General features: G+C 40.7%; 1 protein-coding gene and 1 pseudogene across 4 annotated transcripts in view; both read right to left on the minus strand.

Annotated features, from left to right (window-relative positions):
- LOC108526363 (serpin B6-like) overlaps positions 1-24,213 on the minus strand; it is a 45,831-nt gene that overhangs the window by 20,376 nt on the left and 1,242 nt on the right. Inside the window, exons 1-2 of one of the 4 annotated variants that reach the window (XM_017867099.1) lie at positions 5,005-5,146; positions 891-1,065 (exon numbers count right to left, since the gene is read on the minus strand). In XM_017867099.1, coding sequence (XP_017722588.1) covers positions 891-1,055 — 165 coding nt within the window. In that variant the 5' untranslated portion in view covers positions 1,056-1,065; positions 5,005-5,146. Of the gene's footprint in view, positions 1-890; positions 1,066-1,724; positions 1,812-4,209; positions 4,702-5,004; positions 5,147-24,213 lie in introns of those variants that run through there. The other 3 variants (XM_017867100.1, XM_017867098.1, XM_017867102.1) reach the window with 3 other exon arrangements.
- The window catches only part of LOC108526334 (serpin B6-like), a 16,217-nt pseudogene continuing 9,645 nt past the window's right edge, over positions 17,642-24,213 (minus strand).

Below are 24,213 nucleotides of genomic sequence, written 5' to 3' on the forward strand. Positions count from 1 at the left end.
TAATTGGTCATGGGGGCAGTTTCCTCCATGCTGTTCTCATGATAGGGAGTGAGTCTCTCAAGAGCTGATGGTTTTATAAGTGTTGGGCATTTCCCCGGCTTGCACTCACTCCATCCTGCTACCCTGTGAAGAAGGTGCCTCCTTCTCCTTTGCCTTCTGCCATGATTGTAGGTTTACTGAGGCCTCCCCAGCAATGTGGAACTGTGAGTTTATTAAAACTCTTTCCTTTATAAATTACCCAGTCTCAGGTATTGCTTTATAGCAGTATGAGAATGCACTATTACACTAATTAAAGATAGAAAGTGTGTTGAAATCCACCCATTCTCCCTACCTATAGCTCTTCTTAAGCTTCCCTATAATCACTTCCTATGGAAAATCAATGTTATCTAAATATTGGTATGACTAGATATGCCTTTTGCAAACCCTAACAAAATGATTCAGGTTACTTAAACGCTCACTGTTTGTGGTACTTTGTCTAAAAACACAGCTGCCAAACGTGTGTTCTGTCTCTGCATATACATGGTGTTCCTGACACCAAAAGATAGAGTCTCCCTCCCCTTTGTTAGGATCTGGGATGGGCCTGTGACTTACTTTTAACAAGAGAATGCAGATGTAGCTCTGTTCTAAGCCTAGACCTTAAAAAGCCTGGCAGCTTCCACTTTGACTCTCTTATAACCCAGCTACCATGATGTAAGGATGCACAAGCTTCCCTGAGGAAAGGCCATGTGGAAGGGCACTGGAGGAATGAAAAGACTTGCTTGTAGGGTACTCAGACCCCAGCCACCAAGCAGCACCAAGGCCCAGGTATGTGAGACCTTCTTGGACCTTCTAGACCAGCATTACTGATAAATTAGTAGCATTTATTTTTGTCTTGAAGTGGCTTTAGGTACCTGAGACATCTGGGCTGCAGTGTTTCCCTTCGCTCCCATGAAAACCATGGCCAAGGCTGATGACATGCTCATGGGTGAAAAAAATACGTTGTTCGAGTTGTTTTCCCCTAGCTTTTTCAAAAGGTTTAATGCAAAGGTGCCATTTGCTTCTGATAGAGCGTCCATGACAGTGAGCCTGAAACAATGGATTTAAAAACAATTTTACATCAATATGGGCTTACTATGTATTGCATTTTCACTTTATTTATTAATAGAGTGGATACTTTTCCTCAGTGAACAAATAGGTACACATACAAAAACTAAACTGGGGCTTTTGATGCGTGATTTCATTTAATCTGTACAACCTGATGGGGTAGGTGCAGCGAATATTTGCATTTTACAAGCAAATAAATGGAGTCTTCGCTGTGTCGGTATCTTGCCTCTGAGGATACCCAGCTACAAACAGCAAAGCAAGGATTAGCAACCAGGTCTGTGGTTGCTGAGGAACATTGTAGATCTAGATCTAGGGTTCCTCTTAGTCTCTTAATCACCGTGGTACAAGGTTTTTTTTTTTTTTAGAAAACAGAAAGCAAGTTAAAGCTATCTTTTTAAAACATGAAATTCATAAGTACAAAAACTATTAATTTCCAGCACTGGTAAAATAGGTATTCCTTCCTGTACTCTACAACTGATTATGTAAATATTTTCAGAGTGTAATTTAGAATCATATTTTAAAAAGGAAGGAAGGAAGAGAGGGAAGGAGGAGGGATAGACAAAAGCAAATGCCAAGAAAATATTTATACATTCAGAAAAAAAAAAATTATTTCAAAGAATTTCACTGAAAATAAAACTCACATGTACTGATAAGAAATGTTTTGCAGAGGCCGGGCGCGGTGGCTCAAGCCTGTAATCCCAGCACTTTGGGAGGCCGAGATGGGCGGATCACGAGGTCAGGAGATCGAGACCATCCTGGCTAACACGGTGAAACCTCGTCTCTACTAAAATACAAAACCTAGCCGGGCGAGGTGGCGGGCGCCTGTAGTCCCAGCTACTCCGGAGGCTGAGGCAGGAGAATGGCATAAACCCGGGAGGCGGAGCTTGCAGTGAACTGAGATCCGGCCACTGCACTCCAGCCCTGGCGACAGAGCAAGACTCCGTCTCAAAAAAAAAAAAAAGAAATGTTTTGCAGAAAGATGACTAGTGAAGCACTTCATATGCTACACAGATAATCTTTAAATGGCCAACAATAGAGAACCAGTTAGATTCTGTCATATCTGTGATTGAATATAAATGAAGATTAATGTTAAGTGTAAATTAGAAATAAAGTTACATATAAGTATAATTCACAAATAGACTGGAAAGAAATACTGAATATCGAATACTTCTGGACAATGGGTAATTTTGATGTTAGTTATATTCTCCTGTATTTTTGCATTTTCTGCAATGTGTGTATATTCTTTTTAGTGTGATTTAGTCAGATTTGCTCTTTATGAAATTAATGAACTGGCACTTAGTTGTAAAGTCAAATAATTCTAGTAGAGACATTATACAAATCAACAGGCACCTTCCCATTCCTCCCAACTTCCTAGAAGCAATCAATCACAAGTCAGCTTGCTCTTTCTCCTGGCATTTACCTCCATGTTTAGCTATAATAGGTGTACACTACTGTTTTTGACCTAACAATTTTAGACATCATCTATTGCCTTCCTAATTTATGGAATTACATCCCTTACTTCAGTCACTGCACTTCACCTCCTCTATCCAAGTGTTTGCTTTAGTGCAATTAAATAGTCTTCATAGCTAAGCCAAGTAGTGAACAATTAATCCATTCCTCTTCTCACATAACTCTGTTTTTCCTTATGTTAATATTTCTTCCACCTCACCTTCTTTGGCTTTCTTTTATATACAGCAAATTTGTCCCCAAGTGTTCCACCAATCAGTCAAATCTTTTCAGCAATTTCTTCATATGCTCAACCACATATGAATAATCTGTCCCATTGCTCTTCTCCCACAGTCTCTCACCCTGCTGGTGTGCAGGTTTCTTTAATCTGTAAGATTTTCATTCCCAAAGCAGAATTTTCATAAGCAGAGAACAACTTTCCCTACTATTATACTTTAGTTAGTGGCCAACTTATTGTTTGTCAATTTGGTAAACATAAACTTTTACTTTAAACTTTAAAGCACACTACTAACACAGCCAATAAAATATTTTTAAACAAAAAAAGCAAATAAAACAATTCTAAATCTTTGATTACGAAGATTTGTAATCAATGCCTAAATGTTTAAAATAAAATAAAAGCTTTTCTAGGGCCATACCAGTGACAAAACTGAGATAGATATTCCATTTTGGTTTCTAAATATATTATGATGTAAATTATATTGGTGTTTAAATACGTTACATACCTTTCTTTTCTAAACATCCTTGCATTCAGAGGCTGTCTGCTGGGCTGTAATTGTACTACCCTTCTCTTTCATAATTCCAATGTGTTGCATCCATTGCTATTGATCACTCACATTGCTGACTATTCCTTTCTAAACTCACTTCTCTTTAGTGTGCAGCATCCCTGTCTCATCTAAGACAGGCCTTTGCCAATGTCCTTTGTTTTGAACCCCAATGCCTTTTCTGCTTCGTTGTTTATTCCTTTGTTTGGCTAGAACAATAGTTTTCTAAGACAGAATACATAAATTTTGATTTATTGCATATCTGAAAATATTTTTATTCTACTACTAGATACTATTGATTGTTCGGCTGGGACCAAATACGAATGTTACTTTTCACATCAGTCTTATAAATCACAACAGGGAGGAGAGAGCTCTGGGTCACATTTCTGTCATCAGACACAATTAGACCCCAGAAGCAAGAGGACCCTCACCTGACCCACCCAGTTTCCCCCTAGCATCTAAGTATGCCTGACAGCATCTGAATATTAATTTTCTGTAAGTTCTGTTTTCCAAGCTTAGTTTTTTTTTTATTATTATACTGTAAGTTCCAGGGTACATGTGCACAACGTGCAGGTTTGTTACATATGTATACATGTGCCATCTTGGTGTGCTGCACCCATTAACTCGTCATTTACATTAGGTATATCTCCTAATGCTATCCCTCCCCCCTCCCCCCATCCCACAACAGGCCCGGTGTGTGATGTTCCCCTTCCTGTGTCCAAGTGATCTCATTGTTCAATTCCCACCTATGAGTGAGAACATGTGGTATTTGTTTTTTTGTCCTTGATTCTCACCAAACTTGGTTTTAAAGGGTAGTGGGAGGAGAAAAGGAAGTAAGTGGCAGCATGATCTAATACAACAAAATTAAAATATGATTAAAAGGCCCCCACCATCTTACCTTAAAGACAATGATTTTTGAAATATTTTATCCTGTCAGTGAATGTAATAAAAACAAGATCTGGAATGTCCCTCACGATGATCTTTGCAGGCCTGCACACTCTCAAAAGTGCTGTGGTGTTGGCCAGACTCTGGGGGCCAGAGAGGGCTGTGAAACCCGTGCGCTCATTCTTGGAAAAGGCGCTGGGGTAGGCGCAGGGTCCAGGCTGCCTTTGGGACCCACCCCTAGTTCTCTCTCGAGGGTCTTCGGTACCCTCAGAAATTCCCAACGCACTGTTCTCTGCGGCATCACCTATGGCCAAGCGGCCCTGAGCTATGACACCAACATTCTGCGACGCCCCCATCCCACAGGTGGCCTATGTCCTGGATCCTGGAGGTGCGCGCTCCCGGGGTCCTGGGGTCCTAGGGTCCTAGTGTTCTGAGGCATCACAGCCCCCTCCCACCCCAAAGAGTACTTCACCACAGAGGATCGCGGGACGTCATTGTCCGCACCCCTGCTTCCCAGCTCCTGCGTGCTGAGCTGAGCTGAGCCTGGAGGCTCATCCCCCAGCTCCACGCGATCTGCCCCCACACCCGCCCTGACCACACCAGGATCCACAGGGGTCGCAGCCAGGCGCAGCCACGCCCCTGCCCTCGGGGAGGCCCCGGCCCGAGAACAAGTGAAAGAGGGGAGCCCCGGAGAGGAGCTCAGGAAACTTTGCCAGGTTCCGCTTTCCCGGGCTCCTACCGTTTCCTGGGCGGGAGCGAATAACCCGATGCCTGCCTGTGGTAGCCGCTCCCAAAGCTAGACACATACCGCAGTTGAGGGCACCGTTGCCCAGGAGCGAGGGGAGGCCGGTGGTAGTGACGGGAATAGAAGTGTCTAGGCGGCGCGGAGTATCAGATCCTAGTGAGTGAGGAGGCGGGCGGAGTCGGGACCCGAGCAGGCACCACCCAGCAGGCGCGTGGGCAGGAGGGCGGGGCGGGTCCCGCAGGCGGAGGGGATTTCCTGGTGCGCAGGAAGCGGCCACTCGCTGTGCAGAAAAAAGCCCCTACTCTCCGGGAGCTTTCATTCAGGAAGTGATAATCCACCCGCACCCCACCCCGAGTTAAAGTGTCTTTGTAGTGAACTGTGAATCATAATTTCAGGGACCAGAAGAATGCCAATTCCTGGTACATAGATAGATGTAAGGTGCACATTGCCTTACAGAAATTTAAAATGAACCCTCTCTGTAGGGGTCTTGTGATAAGAATTAGATGAGAATTAGACTTTGGGGCATTGACGTTGGGGCATTAGATAAGAATTAGACTTTGGGGATTTGACAAATTATAGAAATTAGTGTGAAACCTTATTTCCCATTTTGGAGCAGTCATGGGGAACAGAAAGGTTTCAGGTGACTGGGGGTGGGAAGAAGGCTAGCCAGATTTTATTATTTATTTATTATTTATTTTATTAATAGATAATAGCTGACATCGTTTGAGGGTGCATAATTTAATACATTCATATAATTTGTAAATATGAAATCTGTTATTGGGGCTTCCAACATCTTAAATATTTGTCTTTATGCAGAAACATTCAAATTACTCTCTTCTAGTTATTTTGAAATATAAAATAGATATATTATAAATACATATATGTAATATATGTGTATATGTAATATATAATAAATATACAAAATATAATATTTTGAAATTGTAAACTATTTTCACTCTACTGATCTGTTAGACACTAGGTCTTAGCTTCTATGAAATTGCATATTTGTACCCATTAATCAATCTCTCTTCAACACTCTCTTCCCTCTACCGTTCCTCACCTCTGGAAAGCTTCAGTCTACTTGCTATCTTCATGAGATCCACTTTTTTAGCTCCCACCTATAAGCGAGAACATGCAGTATTTGTCTTTCCGTACTTGGGTTATTAACACTTAACCTTATGACCCCTAGTTCCATCTATGTTGTTGCAAATGATAGAATTTCATTTCATTCTTTTCTATGCGGAACAATATTCCATTGTGTATATATATCACATTTTCTTTATCCATTCATCCATTGATGGGTGCTTAGGTTGGTTCCATATTTTCTCTATTGTGAATAGTGCTGCAATAAACATGGAAGCATGGGAGGGCAGATATTCCTCAATACAGTGATATCCTTTCTTTTAGATCTATACCCAGCAGTGGAATTGATGGTAATATGACAGCTCTATTTTTAGGATTTTGCAAAACCTCCATAGAGTTTTCTATAGCGGCTGTACTAATTGACATTCCCACTAAGAGGGTTTCCGTTTCTCTATATTCTCACTCACCAGCATTTCGTTATTTTATTATTCCTTTTTGTTTTCTTTCTTTCTTCGTCTTCTTCTTCTTTTTTTTTTTTTTTTTTTTTTTTTTTTTGACAGTTTTGCTCTTGTTGCTCGGGTTGGAGTGCAATGGCGTGATCTCAGCTCACTGCAACCTCCACCTCCCAGGTTCAAGTGATTCTCCTGCCTCAGCCTCCCAAGTAGCTGGGATTACAGGCATGTGCCACCACGCCTGGCTAATTTTGTATGTCTATTAGAGACAGGGTTTCACCATGTTGGTCAGGCTGGTATTTAACTCCTGACCTCAGGTGATCCACCCACCTCGGCCTCCCAAAGTGCTGGATTACAGGTGTGGGCCACCACGCCTGGCCCCTCGTCATTTTCATACAAGCCATTTTAACTGGAATGAGATGATAGCTCATTGTGGTTTTAATCTGCATTTCTCTGATGATTAGTGATGTTGAACACTTTTTCATACACCATTGGCTATTTGTATGTCTTCTTTTGAGAAATCTCTGTTCAGATCTTTTGCCCATTTTTTAAATCAATTTTTTTTTTTTTGGCTGTTAAATTGTTTGAGATCCTTATATATTCTGCTTATTAATCCCTTGTCAGATGGATAGTTTGGAAAAATGTTCTCCCACTCTGTGCATTATCTCTTCCTTTTGTTGATTGTTCTTTTTTTTTTTTTTTGAGACGGAGTCTTGCTCTGTCACCCAGGCTGGAGTGCAGTGGGCGGATCTCAGCTCACTGCAAGCTCCGCCTCCCGGGTTCCCGCCATTCTCCTGCCTCAGCCTCCCGGGTAGCTGGGACTACAGGCGCCACCACCTCGCCCGGCTAGTTTTTTGTATTTTTTAGTAGAGACGGGGTTTCACCGTGTTAGCCAGGATGGTCTCGATCTCCTGACCTCATGATCCGCCCGTCTCGGCCTCCCAAAGTGCTGGGATTACAGGCTTGAGCCACCGCGCCCGGCCTTGTTGATTGTTTATTTTGCTGTGCAGAAGCTTTTTAGCTTGCTGTAATCCCAATTGTCTATTTTTGTTTTGGTTTTCTGTGCTTTTGAGCCCTTGCACATTAAAAAAAAAAAAAAAACAAACAAAGTACTTTGCCTAGACCAATGTCCTGGAGCATTTCCTCAGTGTTTTCTTCTAGTAGTTTCATAGTGTCAGGTCATAGATTAAAGTCTTTCATTCATTTTGATTTGTTTGCTATGTGTATTGAGAGATAGGAGTCTAGTTTCATTCTTCTGACAATGGTTATCCAGTTTTCAGAGCACCATTTATTGAAGACTGTATTTTCCCCATTTTATGTTCCTGGCATCTTTGTCAAAAATGAGTTTGCTGCAAATGTGTGTATTTATATCTGGGTTCTCTACTGTGCTCAATTGGTCTATGTGTTTTTATGCTGGACTATACTGATTTGCTTAGTATAGCTTTGTAGTATATTTTGAAATCAGGCAGTTTGATGCCTCCAGCTTTGTTTTCTTTGCTCAGGATTGCTTTGGCTATTTGGGGTCTTTTGTGGTTCCCCACAAATTGTGGGATTGTTTTTTCTATTTCTATGAAGAATAACATTGGTATTTTGATAGGGATTGCACTGAATCAGTAAATTGCTTTTGGGTGGTAATTTTAACAACATTAATTCTTCCAATCCATGATGTTGAAGAGTATGAATATCTTTCTAGTTTTTCTGAGTCCTCTTCAATTATTTTCATGAATGTTTTATAGTTTATCTTGTAGAAATCTTTTACTTCTTTGGTTAAATTGATTATCAGGTGTTTCATATTTTATATTTTTTGTAGCTATTGTAAGTGGCATTCCATTCTTGGTTTCTTTTCTGATTTTCACTGTTGTTGTATAAAATCTTACTGATTTTTGCAAGCCAATTTTGGGTCCTCCAGCTTCATTGCTTCACTGATCAGTTTTAACAGATGTTTGGCGGAGTCTTTAGGTTTTTCTAAGATTATGTCATGTGTAAACAAAGCTAATTTGAGTTTTTCCTTTTCAGTTTGGCTGCCTTTATACTTCTTTCTCATGCCGAATTGCTCTGGCCAGGACTTCCAGTAAGGTATTAATTAAAGTGGGTGAAATTAGGCATCCTTGTCTTGTTGCAGATCTTATTGAAATGTTTTCAATTTTTCCCCATTCAGTATGACATTAATTGTGGATTTGTCATCTATAACCTCTATTATTTTGAGGTATATTTGTTCTATACCCAGTTTGTTGAGGGCTTCTATCATAAAGGGATGTAGAAGTATATGAAGTACTTTTTTAGCATCTCCTGAAATAATCATATAGTTTTTGTTTTTGGCTCTGTTAATGAGCTGTATTGCATGTATTGATTCATGCACATTCAACCATCTTTGCATACCCAGGATGCATCTCACTGAGGAAAGCTTTCCCAGAACTCTCCAGTTTGGTAATTCTACTTTAAAAAATCCCCATGCCCACTTTGCACTTCAACCCAATTACATCTTAGGAAATGGAATTGGGCAGCAATAATTTATAAAGCTCTCCAGGTGATTTCAGTGTGGAACCCTAAAAGTAACTGTTCCCAAGAACATCTCCTCAGTAGTCTTGATGCAGGATTCACCCACATCTTTTCTCCATGATTCTGAAAAGCCCTCTCTGTAGTAGCTAAAGACTCACATTTGAACTGTGCCCAAACTTTCCTGCTCTTACAATTGGAAAATGCCAATATCACTCCCCAATTGTGTACCAATTACTCCTTGTTGTTCAGATCTAGCTCCAGACTTTGGGCCCAGCTTCATTCATCCATTCCTTTTTCTCCTTGACCAGCTCAACAAGTTAAAATATGATAAACACTTTTACCTTATTCCCACTGCCTAGTTGTTTCAAAGTTGTTTACTAAGGACATAATTTGGTAACTGAGAGTTTCATTATAAACACAAGTGTCCCAGGTTGGGAAAATAGTGCATGCAAGTGCAGAGAGGGCTGAGATGGCACCATGATGTTGGATAACTGTGACCATTTCAGGCCTTCAGTGGCACAGACAATTGGAATGAGGCACCACAGAAAAGCCTCTGTTGTGTCTACAGGAGCAAATCATGAAGGGCCATGTCAACTCTAGGGGGAGTTTCTTCATTCCCTGTGGACAATGGGAAATCACTAAAATATTTTAAGCTGAGGAGAAACACAGTCATATTTGTATTTTACAAAGATTCCTTTGACTGCATCACGGAAGATATTGTAGGAGGCTGCCATCACATGTAGTGAGGTGTTAGGGGGACACAGCATGGGTGAGAGATAAGGAAAGCTGAAATGAGGCAGAATCAAGGGAAATGGAGAGGAGGGATTTCTAGGACATAGATGAGGCATCACTTCTTGGGCCATGAATGGAGGAGGGAGTGGAAAGTATCAAAGATGAATCCGAGAAAGAATGAAACTAATTTTTGTAATAGTGCAATGAAATGTGAAAATGGTCAGTCTTCCTAAGTAAGAAACCTGTCTGCAAATCTATATTTATGAGGATTAATTGTATTTATTTTCTGAGTATGGACAATTTAAATGCTGGGCCCTAAAGGAGAACCCATCCCTCTAGGTAACTAGAGCCTAATTTCAGACAACCTGAACAGGATCTCCACTCACAAACCCTTCTGCCTGCCCCACTAGGGAGGTGACAGGTACCTGTTAAGAAGGTTCTGGACTATATCATTCAGTATCTCAGAAACTGTGCTCAGCTTCATCTTCTGTCTTCTAGCCTCATACCTAATTTTCATCTCTTCAGTCAGTACTGGGGAGTATCTGCTGGTTCTCAACTACCGACTCAACCTTAACCTAGTTTTGTCTGACTCCCTTGGCTCCGGACTTTGTGGACCTCAGGAAGGGCACACTCCTAGGTTAGTCTCAGGCTGAGCTACGAGCGTCTACAAATTAGACTTCCACTTGTCAGGAGGGAACTAGAGTCCAAATGTAGTTGGAACTTCATGGCATGATTTGAGATCTCTGTGCTTCTTATTGTTAAATGAACAAATGCTCCACCTTAAAGAGGCTCCTGGGCCTTAAAAATGTTTCCACTCAGTGACTGACCATATTCACCAGCAACAGCCACTCCTTACACACCCTGCTGCACCTTTCAGTTTCCTCATGAGATTTCCAGCAAGCCTTCATGGTTTTGAGGAAGTGGGAGGTAAAAACAAAAAACAAAAAACGCCACTTGCTTCTGATAATCAAGTCCAGAGACACAGAGAAAAATGTAAGCATTAGAAAGACTCATATTGTGGCTGCTACGTTTACAGAGAAGGATGGTGAAATAGAGGTAGTTCGTGTGATTTGCCAAGAGTCCCATGAGGAATTCATGGAAGAAGTGAGACCAGAGTCTGTATGGCCACATTCCCAGAGCACTGCTTTTTCTGCCATACTCTGCAGTAATATTATAATATTGTTATAATACAACTGAAGAATGTTCCACATATTCAGTGATATAAGAGAATTTTAATTATAATGAACAAATGTCAACAAAGTTAATCTGATTGTTGATAACACTTAAGGAATGGAGTTTTAACTCTCTAGGAGAAGTTGGGCTAAAAGACTAAATGGAGTCTCCTTGTGTGTGATCTGCGATGCTATTTTGCTGAAGGTAAATTCCTATTATTAACTTGAAATTTATTCTGACTGCATTAACACCAATTCTTCTGAGCCCAGTGTGCCTATCCAGTTGGGTACATTCTGTTTACTCAGATACATTCTCTTTCCAGTACTCCCATCACTTCTCTCTATTCAAACAATTACAAAACTTCTTGAGTATTATTTGGCCAGTCCTTCGAGTTAATGAATCACTATATAGGTTCTTCTTCTGTCCCTTTTCATTAACATTCCCCAGCCAAATTACTACTGCTTAGTACGAACACAATCCTAAATTCGATTGGAGTACTGAGATAAGTGGATGTCTAAGTCATTCAGAATGCTCTGGCTGTGGTTTAGATATGGTTTGTTTGTTCCCAACAAAATTCACGTTGAACTTTAATCCCTGGTGTGTTGGTGTTGGACCTAGTGAGATGTTTTTGCCTTAAGGGAATGGGTATCTCAAAGAAGGCTTGATGTGCTTCTCCTGGTAGTGAGTGAGTTCTCATTCTGGTGAGGCAGAATTAGTTCTCTCAGAATGGATTAGGTCCCCTGGGAATGGGTTGTTATAAAATGAGGTTTGTCCTCCTGTTTGGTTTCTCTTTGCACACATCCACATCCCTTTTGACCTTCTTCACCATATTAAGACACGGCGCAGAAGCCCCCACCAGAAGCCAGGCACATGCTGGCATCACACTTCTTGAATAGCATAGAGAACCCTAGGCCAAAGAAGCATCTTTTCTTTATAAAGCACCCACCCTCAGATATTCCTTTATAGCAACAAACACACATACTAAGGCAATGTTTCTATTAAAATATCTAGAATATTACCAAAACAAAGGCAAGCAATGAAACATAAGTATTGTAGACCATCTGCTAACCAAGGATATACAGAACCCAGCAGAATTAAATTTGAAAAGCATTACATTAATCAGTATGCCTGGTTTTGTATTTTAATGAACTTATGAGAGAGAAAAATATCTCCTGGCAACTCCCATTAGTGCCATTAGAGCATCTGCTGACCAAGGATATGGAGAACCCAATAGAATTAAATTTGAAAACCATTACATTAGCAGTATGCCTGGTTTTGTATTGTAATGAAGTTATGAAAGAAAAAACATCTCCTGATATGACATTGCCTGGTAACTCCCATTAGTGCCTCGTCAGCGCATTGTCATTCTCTCCATTAATTTCAAGGCTGTTATCAGGAAGTATTAAAGGATAAGGAATTGAATGTCAATTACGAAGAATTCTTTGGCATTTGAAAGCGTCCTTTCCTTTCAGGGATTCTTGATTGGTTGTACTGCAGATAGGAAAATTGAATGGGAAATAGAATCTCTGATAAATCCCAGCACTTTGGGAGGCGGAGGCGGGTGGATCACGAGGTCAGGAGATCGAGACCATCCTGGCTAACAGAGTGAAATCCTGTCTCTACTAAAAATACAAAATATTAGCTGGGCGTGGTGGTGGGCACCTGTAGTCCCAGCTACTTGGGAGGCTGAGGCAGGAGAATGGCATGAACCCAGGAGGCAGAGCTTGCAGTGAACCGAGATCATGCCACTGCACTCCAGCCTGGGCGACAGCGAGACTCTGTCTCAAAAAAAACGAAAAACAAAAAACAGAGAAAGAACATGGCATATCAGTAGAGTGGCCATGGATGATTTGCCTGAAACTGTGCCAGGTCATACCGGTTGTCCTACTGTCCTCTCTGGTGCAGCATTAATCTCAGAATTTTCAGTTTTTAATGGAGTCATTTTTCTAATATCTATATTAACTCAAGCCAGGATGGGATTGGTAGACCTGCACTTTATACTTCAAGCATCTGTCACAGTCTTTCCTGATAGTGTGTGAGAAGCACATTCTGTTACCCCAGCCAGGGTTCATACTGCAAATAGAAACTAACAACAAACTGCAAACAAAGCTGCAAACAAAACAAACATCAGTATTTGAACAGGGGAGAGTTTATACAAAGAATTATTAACTAGCAATAGGAGCTTTCTTATTTTTAAAGACTCTAATGGGAGCAGAAACAGAAGATATTAAAGAGAAATTGCTACCTAATGGCTGGGGTGAGTAGAAATGAAAGAACTAAGGGCTTAGAGGAGACATAGGCTATGGACTGATTTGTGTCCCCACAACATTATTATGTGAAAGTCCTAAACCCCAATATGATGGTATTTGGAGAAAGGGCCTTTGGGAGATAATTACGGTAAAATAAAGTCAAGTGGGCGGGGCCCTCAGAATGGGATTAGTGGTTTTATAAGAAGAGGAAGAAAGAGATTGCTCTCTCTGCCATGTGAGGACATAGCTAGAAGGCAGCCTTCTACAAGCCAGGAAGACAGCCCTCACCAGAAACCAAATCTGCTGGCACCCTGATCTTGGACTTCCCAGCCTCCAAAACTCTGATAAATATCTGTTGTTTAAACTACTCAGTTTGTGATATTTTATTATACCAACCTAAACAAACTAAAATGACTGAATGCCCCAGGGCTGAGATTCGGAGCTCTTTGGAGCTGTGGCTGCCACAGAAACATGCAGTCTGCAGTGGCAATGAAACTTGCCAGAGGGCCAAAGCTGGTTCACAGAAGCCATCTGCCCTTGCTGGAGGGTGTGGGCAGGCAGGGGCTGGTCTGTAGAAGTAAATGCCTAGTAGGGATACACTTGCTAGAAGTTGGGTCTTGACCAAATGTGGAAATAGCCATTGTGTGGAGAAAGCATGGCCCGAGAATGTGGCTACAGATGACCAAGTGGGCTGCTGGCCACTTACACGGAATACGAAATTCTAGGAGGACCAGAATCTAGAAAGAGCATTTCTACTGCTATCTCCTTAGAGTGTCCCTCCAGCTCCCTCTATTGGCAAAGCCTAACACTGGGCTAACCAGTTCAGTTTTTGCTATAAGATCCAGGTTCATTATCACAAAGTAAGTCCACAAAGGTAGGTTTAGAGCTGACAGACAATAAATTGATACCTGGCACGGTAATGAATAGAGTTCCCAGTTGAACTTGTCATTAAATCTGAAAGGCAACTACTGAATCTGTCTCTCTTTTCCTAACCATTTGCAGAACCCTCCATTTCAAGGACAATATGTAAGGAACTAAGAAAGCATTATATCCTTTGTCAGAAACAACTAGGGACAGTGAACTCCTTTTGGAGGCAACGCTAGCAAGGCTTTCACCAATAGTCACTAGATGTGCCAAACAGGTGTGGATGGTCCATGCCCTGACCTGTGAATGTCAGATCAGGGTCAGCTTGTGCAGCAAACCCAGTGGACTGGAAGCCTCCCTCTAGTCCTCTGCCCCTTCCATCACCTTCACTGCAGAAGCTGCAGGTCAGGAAAGGAAAGGTCACCTGCTGCATGCAGAAGGGCATCAGCTCCTTTAGGGGTATTTCCTGTAGGCAGAGCCTCTATGCTCTCAGTCCTCAAACCATCCCTGGCTTTGGAACCCTCCTTTGCAACTGTGGTCCTACAGCCTTTTCTTAGAGAATAGTGATGAGAAAGCCTTAGGGTTCCCACTTATTCATGCGTAGGAAGAAGGAGGGCTCTCAGGACTTCCATCTATGACTCCTGGAGGGGGCAGTAACCCTTGCAGAGTTCGTATAGCCTAGATGAACTTGACCTTAGCTCTCTGTTCCGGGAACCTCATCCCCGGGTCCAGGATGATGTGTTTTTGGTGCTAGGTTTCCAAGCCCCACTTTTTAGATAAGAGTGTTACAGACCTAGAGAAATGAGACTTCATGTCAAAGGGAGACAGGTTTCTGGTCCCTGCTCCTCCTGCACTGTGCTGACAGTTGCCCTCTGGTAGGAGCTGAAGTAGCAGCTTGGCTTCTTACACAGAACCCAGTCTTTGGTATTATCAGATATTGGATCCAGGTTCTACCCCCTTGCTAGCTACAAGAACTTGCTCAAGCTACTTAACTTCTCAGTCTTAGATTACCTGTGGGTTTATTATTCCCGTGGATTAAATAAAGTAATCTATTTAAAATACCCAAATACAAAGCAGCTATCCAGTAAATATCTATGAATAGGCCTATGGAGAGGTGAGATCAACTGTTTCCTAGAATTAAATTCTAAATGGAATTCATTTTGTGGACACTTACAAGAAACACTGCTCAGCATAATGGAAATGTCTTTTGGTGCGATTTCATAATAGACATGGAATCATTATTTGGGTGGCTGGACTGTCCACTGAAGTGTAGTTGTTTTGATCATCTCATATTCACCTTGTTGGTGAAGAAGGGATCTTCCCCACTAAATAGTAGGAGACAACCAGACACATAGCATGAGACGCTGGACAGATGAAACTGGCAGCAGTTTATTAATCACATCTGCTCACAGCCCAAGGAGAGAGGTCACCGCATGCCATGCAGGGTCACAGGAGAGTTGCATTTGGGAAAAGAGTGAATCAGCAGGGGCTGTGGAAGGCAGGTTTTATAGTAACAAGAGGAAGAGGCAATTCCTGGATCCTCCGGATGTGACAGGCTTGTTTGAATAAGTTTCCAGGCTGGCAGGAAAGTGAGCCAGGTTGAGACCCAGGTGGGGTACTGCTGACTGGCTGATAGGGAACTTAGAAGGAGGAGGAGGCTTCTTGCTCAGTGGGTGAACAGGGTGCACATATCTGACAAGAGCAGGGGACTGCATGGCCAGGCCTCTGAGGCCCTGAGAAGCCCATAGATGTCAAGGCAGCACACAGATTTCAGGCCTTACAAGACAGAAATAAAATATTGAGTGATAACTCTTCAAAGAGAATTTGATAAACATATAATTTTATAAGACCCTCTTGGCCAATATGCTTATTGTTACCTTTTATGTATTGTGATTTACATGGCTAAAGTCTGATTGTATTATAGGTCTCTAACAGATCAAACCAATATCATTAACTTTTGTAATTCACTATTGATATGATCTGAATATACTCATCCCAGGAACGATTTAAAAAACATATTCTTGGCCAAGTGTGGTGGCTCACGCCTGTAATCCCAGCACTTTGGCAGGCTGAGGTGGGTGGATCGCAAGGTCAGGAGATCGAGACCATCCTGGCCAACATGGTAAAAACCCTTCTCTACTAAAAATACAAAATTAACTGGGCGTGGTGGCACGTGCCTGTATTCCCAGCTACTCAGGAGGCTAAAGCAGGAGAATTGCTTGAACCCAGGAACTAGAGGTTGTAGTCAGCCGATATTGTGCCACTGTACTCCAGCCTGGTGAGAGAGTGAGACTCCGTCAAAAAAAAAAAAAAAGAAAAAAAAAAGACACATTCCCACATGGATGGTTGGCAGCTACTCCATTTACACTTCCAGCTCCCAACTACTAACCCACTTAACTGGACTTCCTGCAAGGCTGTGCCAGAAGGCATGCCTTTCCATAAGGAACAGGGCACCAGCCTATTGCTCCGGGCTGTAACACTCAGAAGCTCTCTCCGCAGTGAAAGAATCACATTAACTGATTATTCCCCACCTAGGATTATTCTTTCCAAGTGCAAGTGTTGGGCAGAGGAGGCAGCAGAATGAGAATGATAAACCCGGCAACCTCTGATACTCCCTCTTTCCTCTCTCAGCCCGCACACAACGTGGATATTTCCTTGTACTCCTCAGTCCTATTCCCTCCCTGCAGCTAATTCACCGGCTTGGGTCAAAAGGGAAAAGTGAACTAGCTGTGGAATGAAAATATAAGTGGTGTCAGCGAAATAAGGGGCTGCCCAGGGTTCTTCTGACTGCAAGGGTGTTGATGGAATAAGTCCTTTTTACTGTCCCCTAGAAAACAGTACCAATCTCCCTCTTCAATCTAACTAATCAGTGTGTTCTCTTAACACTGAACACTGCAATTTCATTTCAAGCCTGTAATACAAATGGCTACAGAAACCTGAGGTGCCTTTCCAAAAATATTTGAAATAAAATAGAAAGACATGTTCTGTATACCCATGAAGTGTCTCAAACTGTGAATAGAACATTATCTACTCATCTCTGCCTCCTGATAACAATTGTAAATTTTCAGAGAAAGTGAATAGTTGCATGTTTGAACAGGTTTGTGATCTACTGATCCCTATGAATGCAAACTACAAATAAGGCAGAAACATACAGGAAGTTGGACTGATTTCTCACTGGTCTAACTGCTCTCTCATCCTCTGTGCTGGCCTTGGAATTGCTGGTAAAGTTCTAGACTAGAGGTTGCTTCTATGGATTTCTGAGACCTCCTGCCCACCTCTTCTACCCATTCTCCATTTCACTCTCTATTCTCTCATTAAAAATGGGTCTATATGTCAATACTATTCAGCAGGGAAGAAAGAAAAGTAGCAACAAAGGAGAGGGAGACAGCTCGTTCCAAGCAGAGTGGTTTGGCTGAATGGTTAGAGGTATCACTGCCGAAGTGACCACAGGATCCTTGGAGAATGTCAACTTCCAACTTTAGAAAACATTTAACCTACAAAAATACACAGAAGGGTTCTGAACAAGGAATTTCAAATTAGGCTCCTAATATCTCATTTTTGACCACTGCAATGATAAAGTCATTTTGGGTTTGCAGACACACTATGAAGTGTAGAGAAAAAGTAGGTCAGTTAGAGAAAAGAGGACTACATTCAATGACTACTATTTCCTTATGGAGAAGAAAACCAGCAACAGAAGAGAATACCATTGGTTTTGCTGTGCTGGATGAAGAAAAGGAAGGGATAGTCTGCACAGAACCTGAAGGAGTAACTGGCACAACATCAAACCATTTTTGGGGTGGTAGCTGCTGCTGCTTCTGTACGTTCCTCATTGACCTCCACAAAGGACGTGTGCATGACCTTGGACAAGTACAGATCCTTCTTAGACGACATTCCTGTGAAGTCTGCCCTGTCCTGTTCAAAGGCATCGGCCATGCCCATACTGCGAAGGACATCCTCCATGTTGTAAGTTTCCTCTAGTTTAAATCTAGGAAGGAAAACTTCCATCTCTCGTTCATGCATCTTGTCTGAGTTTGTCCACTCTATGAATCTCTCATAAGAAAGTTCTTTTTCCACCTAAAACAAGAGAGTTGGAGATCTGAAAATCTAATCAGTGTTGTCCAATGGGACTGTTTTCTACGATGTTAATGTGCTCCGGCTGAGTTGCCTAATGTGGTAGCCATGAGCCGTATATGGTTACCGAGCACTTGAAATGTGGATAGTGCAATAAAGGCCTGTTTTGTAAATTTAATTTTTTAATGTAAGTGTACATCATCACAAATGGCTAGTGGCTACCATATTGGACAGCACACATATGGAAGAAAGCAAGTTAATGCGAAACCATTCGAGATGACTTTACATTTCAATGCCTTGATTCCTGGATTCAAGAAACTTAGTCAAACCTTTTCCTTCATGCAGAAACTTACAACTTAGAGTATATTTGTAGGAGAATGACTGTCCTCTTAAAGTGTGGTGTTCTATCTTAATAAAAGCATGCTGGTATCTCAGACCTATCTTCTCTTTTAGCCAAATTTCCTTCCAATGAATCCATCACCATTTTCTGTTCTTTTAACTTCCAACATCTTTCGGCCCTTCCTCTGCCTCTGTTGCTGCTGCCTTCATTCAGGCCCTAATTGTGTCTTGTTTAAAATGTTATAGCAGCTTCCTTTCTTATCTCTCTCCATTCTTACTTCTTTCAATTTGTCCGTTGCATTCGTAAGGATTAGCTTTCTAGAGAAGCAAAATGCTACCCTGCTAAAAGTCTTCACTGACTCTCTAACACCTTGCTACTCAGTGTGCTCCATGGGCCAGCTGCCTCAACATCACCTGGAAGCTTGGTGGAAATGCAGCATCTCAGGCTCCATCCCAGTCCTACTAAACCAGAATCTATATTTTAACAAGATGCTTGGGTGACGTATAGACTCAGAACAGCTCTTCCCCATATGACTGCTTTCTGAAGGGAAAACTCACAATTAGTGGGCAAGGCTGGAGTGAAGACTACTAATATTAGTCAATGTCATACTCTGTGCATTGAAACAAATGCCTTATATAGGCAATACCCTTTATCCTGCAATAACTCTCATAGAGAGATATGGATATCATTTTCCACAGGAAGGAAAAGGCTAAGAGAAAAAAAAGTCAAAATTATAAAGCAAGATTTTGAGGGCTGACCTGATTTGGCCCCAACCTGAGTCTTTTCTGGAATAAGAGTATTTTCTTTTCTTTTTTTCTTCTTTCTTTCTTTTGTTTTTAATTTGACGGAGTCTTGCTCTGTTGCCAGGCTGGAGTGCAGTGGCATGATCTCAGCTCACTGCAACATCCACTTCCTGGGTTCAAGTGATTCCCCTGCCTCAGCCTCCCTAGTAGTTGGGACTGCAGGTGCATGTCACCACGCCCAGTACTTTTTGTATTTTTAGTAGAGATAGGGTTTCACCATGTTGGCCAGGATTGTCTCGATCTCTTGACCTCATGATCCACCTGCCTTGGCCTCCCAAAGCCCTGGGATTATAGGTGTGAGCCACCGCACCAGGCCAAGAATTTTCTACATTGTGTTCAGCACTTAGAACAACATCCCGCTGGATATAACCATAAAAAGAGAAAAAGGCATGTGACCAAATATGTCAAGAAAACTTGGTAAAACCAAATTTTCAAAGGTTTTTTTTCCTAAAAGCTTGTGAGAGCATTTACTATGAGAAAATGCATACTTTGGACACTCATTACCATTTTCAAATCAGTGTTTTCATCTGGAAGCATATTCAGCTCCTTTCCAACATAAGGAAGCAGTAGAATTTTGTTTAATATTTCTTTTGCATAGGTCATTTGAAAAGTTTATTTCTTAAACATCATTTGCACAGGCTTTTCTTTGTTCTATAAAAGAAACAGGTAAAAATTAACTTGAAACACAATCATTAATACACTGTACATATATCAACAGAGCTGGTCACTCTCTGCCTTGGAAACACTTTCTTCCCTCAGTCTCTAGATTCCCATATTGGCCTCTGCCTTTACTGGCCCTTGATTGTTGCCTCAGTTTCCAAACACTGGGGTGTCCATGGTTCAATCCTTACTTTACTTTTCTTGGTGGACTTCAAAAGAATCAGAATATATCACTCCAAATCCTTACTTTACTTTTCTTGGTGGACTTCAAAAGAATCAGAATATATCACTCCAAAATATGCTACTTTTGTTTAAGAATTATTTTGAGGTGAAGGCATTTGAGTTCCTGAAATATGTTATCTGCCTAAAAGCAGAGCCTCCCAAAAGGACTCAGAAGCCCTCAATTGTCATAAATTTGCTTTTTGGGAACAACTTTAATTTTCTCAAAGCTGAGAACTCTGTATACACTCAGCCAGACATTACGACTCGACTATTATATCAGCTATCCATTCTACCCTAAAGGATCCATTTATCTCTTAAAAATGTCATTTCTTTTCCCTAAGTTCCCTTTTCCCCCTCCCTTTCCCATCCTAAATTAGATAAATACACCACCAATTCTAACCACCCATTTGAGTTACTCATAACTGAGGTCTCCCATGTGTATGTGTGACACACAGGTTGATCAATTTCTGTTTGCTTTTCTCTTGTAAATTCTCTTTTGTTACACTATAAGGTCCTAGCCAGTGATCCCGGGAAGATAGAGGAAAAAGACTTTTTTCTCCCCTATAATTTCATTTAGTCTCTTGAATTGAAATATGAAACCAAATTTGCACCTCTGCCCTGGAACTCACCCCTGTAGTCTAGACTCATCAATTTTGCTGCCTACGCGATATCTGCACCTGAACATACAACGTATAAAAGAAACCTTCAATTTAACATGTAACACTGAGTCCCTCACAATCCATTCCAAATCTGCTCCATCTCTCATCTTCCCTGTCTCAGTTGATGTGGACGCCATCCTGTAGGTAACCTTGACTCCCGTCTTTCTCTCACAACACATATCTGACCCATTATAAATTATATCAGCCCCATCTTTAAAATGTAACCAAAATCTAACCCATGCTTCCTTCCTCCACTGCTATCATCCTAGTCCTGGATGGTGCAGTAAACTCCCAAGAGATTGCCCTATTTCTTCCCTTATCCTCTTCATGATTGTTCTCAGCCCAGGAGCCCGAGGGCTACTGTTAAAATACAAGTCACATGTTCCTCAACTGAAAACCCTTCTGACTCAGAGTGAAAACTAAAATCTTTGAAATGACTTGCAAATCATACATCAAGATGGTACTCAAAAAGTTTCCGATTTTAGAGCATTTTAGATTTCAAGTTTTCAAATTAGGGACTTGTTCAGATTAGGGACAAATTTTCAGATTAGGGGAGCTGTTTTCCCCTAGCTTTTTCAAAAGGTTTAATGCAAATGTGCCATTTCCTTCTGATAGAGCATCTATGACAGTGAGCCTGAAACAATGGATTTTTAAACAATATTACATTAATATAGGCTTACATGTGTATTTACTTTTCACTCTATCTATTACTAGTTAAATGGATACTTGTTTTCATTGAACAAATAGGTACACACACAAAAACTGTACGAGGGCTTTTCTTACAAGATGTCATTTAATCCATACAAGCTGATGAGGTAGGTGCTGTGAGTGAATGTCTGCACTTTACAAGCAAAGAAATTGAGCCTTCACTTTTTAAGTCTGTTTCCCCTGAGATCACTCAACTACAAACAGAAGAGCAGGCATTAGAAACCAGGTCTTTGTGGTTCTAGGGCACCTCTTAATCACCACGGTATGAGGACTTCCAACAAAAGAAGCAGCAGAAAGCAAAAAAGATACTTGCTTAAAACATGAAATTTGTAAGTAGAAAAACTATTGATTTCCAATACTGGTAAAATAGGTATTCCTTCCTATATTCCATATGTGATTATGTAAATTAGGACACCAGTATTTTCAGAATGTAACTTAGAACTATGTTTTTATAAACGAAGGAAGGAACACAGGGAAGGTAGAAGGGTAGTAAAAGAAAATGCCATGAAAATATTTATACCTTCAGGATAAAAAATTCCGTTTTAAAGAATTTCACTAAAGATAAAGCTCACAAGTACTGATAAAAACAGTATGCAGAAAGATGACTACTGAAGCACTCTATATGCTACAGAGAAAATATTTAAATACCCAGCAACAGAGAACCAGTTAGATTCTGTCACATCCATGACTGAATATAAATGGAGATATTAAAAATCACAGTAATGCCATGAGAAAATATTAAGTATAAATTAAGAATAAAGTTACACATAAGTATAATTCATAGATAAAAAGACTACAGGGGAACACTGAACATCACATATTTCTGGATAATGGGTAATTCTAATTTTATTTATATCCTTTTCTACTTTCCCTACAATGTGCCTATATTTGTTGTAGTGTCATTTGGTAATTTTGCTTTTATGAAATTAATGGACTTGCACTTAGTTAAAAAGTGACATAACACTAGGCAAGATCTTACACAAATCAACCAGTGTCTTCCCACTACTCCCACCTCCCCAGAAACAATAAACCTCAGTGCACCCTATCTCTTGGTATTTACTTTCATATTTAGAAATAATTGTGTATACAACTATTTTTAACCCCACAATTTTTGACATTATAAATTGCCTTCCTAATTTAGGGCTGATAATTAATTTTCTTTTAGCACTTACCACACTTCACTTCCTCTCTCCAAGTGTTTGCTTTCTTGTGACTAAATAGTATTCACTGCTAAGCCAATGAATGAATAATGGATGCATTTCTTTTTTTACGTGTCTGTTTTTCCTTATGTTACTATTGCTTTCCCCCCTTTTTTCGTTTTCATTTTTTAAAAATCTATGGCAAATTCCCCTCCCACCAAATATTCTACAGATCACTCAAGCCCTTTCAGTAACTTCTTCATGTGCTCGACCACATATGGGTAATCTACCAGTCCCATTTCTCATCTCCCACAGTTTCCCCTCTGCTAGTGAGTGCAGGTTCATTTAGTCTGTTAAGATTTTCATTCCCAAAGCAGAATTTTCATAAACAGAGAACAACTTTTTCCACTCTTATACCTTATTTAGTCAATGATCAATTAATTTCTTGTTAATTTGGTAAACAAATTGTTTTCCTTAAACTTTAAAGCACACTGCTAACACAGCAAATAGGTTATTTTAAACATTTAAACATTGATGATAAAGCTTAATGTATCAGATGTTTTAAAGTTGTAATCACTTTAAAAAACAAACTTATGAAGTTAACAACATATCATTAATATAAGCATTTGTACAATAATAAACTGAATAAATCAACACTTATAATTCTGGTAAACTAGATTCTCCTAAGACTTTCAAACATGTTTTAAAATACATACAACTGTACAACAATGATTATAAAACTTATTTCTAGCACACCACTAGTAATACTGTGGGTTTTATTTACTTTATCTTCACTCTATCTTTTTATATTTCCTAGGGTGATGGTAATGCTTATTTTAATACTTTTCTGGGGTTAAATTAATAACAGACCATCTCCTATTCACAAAAACAATAGGATGGGGCTGCCAGATTGAAGATTAGGACATGGGGTCTGACTGACCTGACACTGCTACTTTTCAGGTCATACTGCTATTTATTTTTATAGCCAAACAATATTTTTAGAGCCAAATAAATGTAAGGACTGTTTTGTGGTTTGGTCCTATATTGGGATTTCGCAAAGACAACCATTAAATTTCCTTTTTTTTTTTTTTTGCCAAATGCCTTTCCTTGAAATGAAATACTATTTGAGGTTTTCATGCATCTGGTTTGCGTAACACAGAGTTTTATCACACAAGTTGGCTTTCAAGGTCTCCTGGTTTAATACTTAGGCCTTCAGGTTGGTTTATAACCACTGTGCCTGTCAACCTACGTGCCTATAGTCACAATTCCTACACAGCAGTCGTATATGAATCATCACACGCATCACACAGCATTTCTTGTAAACATCACTGAAATTATGTCTTGCTTCCTTTAAACTCATCTTGCTCTTTTTTTTTTGAGACGGAGTCTCGCTTTGTCCCCCAGGCTGGAGTGCAGTGGTGCAATCTTGGCTCACTGCAACCTCTGCCTCCCAGGTTCAAGCGATTCTTCTGCCTCAGCCTCCTGAGTAGCTGGGACTACCCCACGTCATCACGCCCGGCTAATTTTTGTATTTTCAGTAGAGACTAGGTTTCACCATATTAGTCAGGCTGGTCTCGAACTCCTGACCTCGTGATCCGCCCCCCCCTCCCCACCCCCC

Source organism: Rhinopithecus bieti, unplaced genomic scaffold (genome assembly GCF_001698545.2).
Source record: "Rhinopithecus bieti isolate Rb0 unplaced genomic scaffold, ASM169854v2 scaffold_2272, whole genome shotgun sequence".
Lineage (NCBI taxonomy): Eukaryota > Metazoa > Chordata > Mammalia > Primates > Cercopithecidae > Rhinopithecus > Rhinopithecus bieti.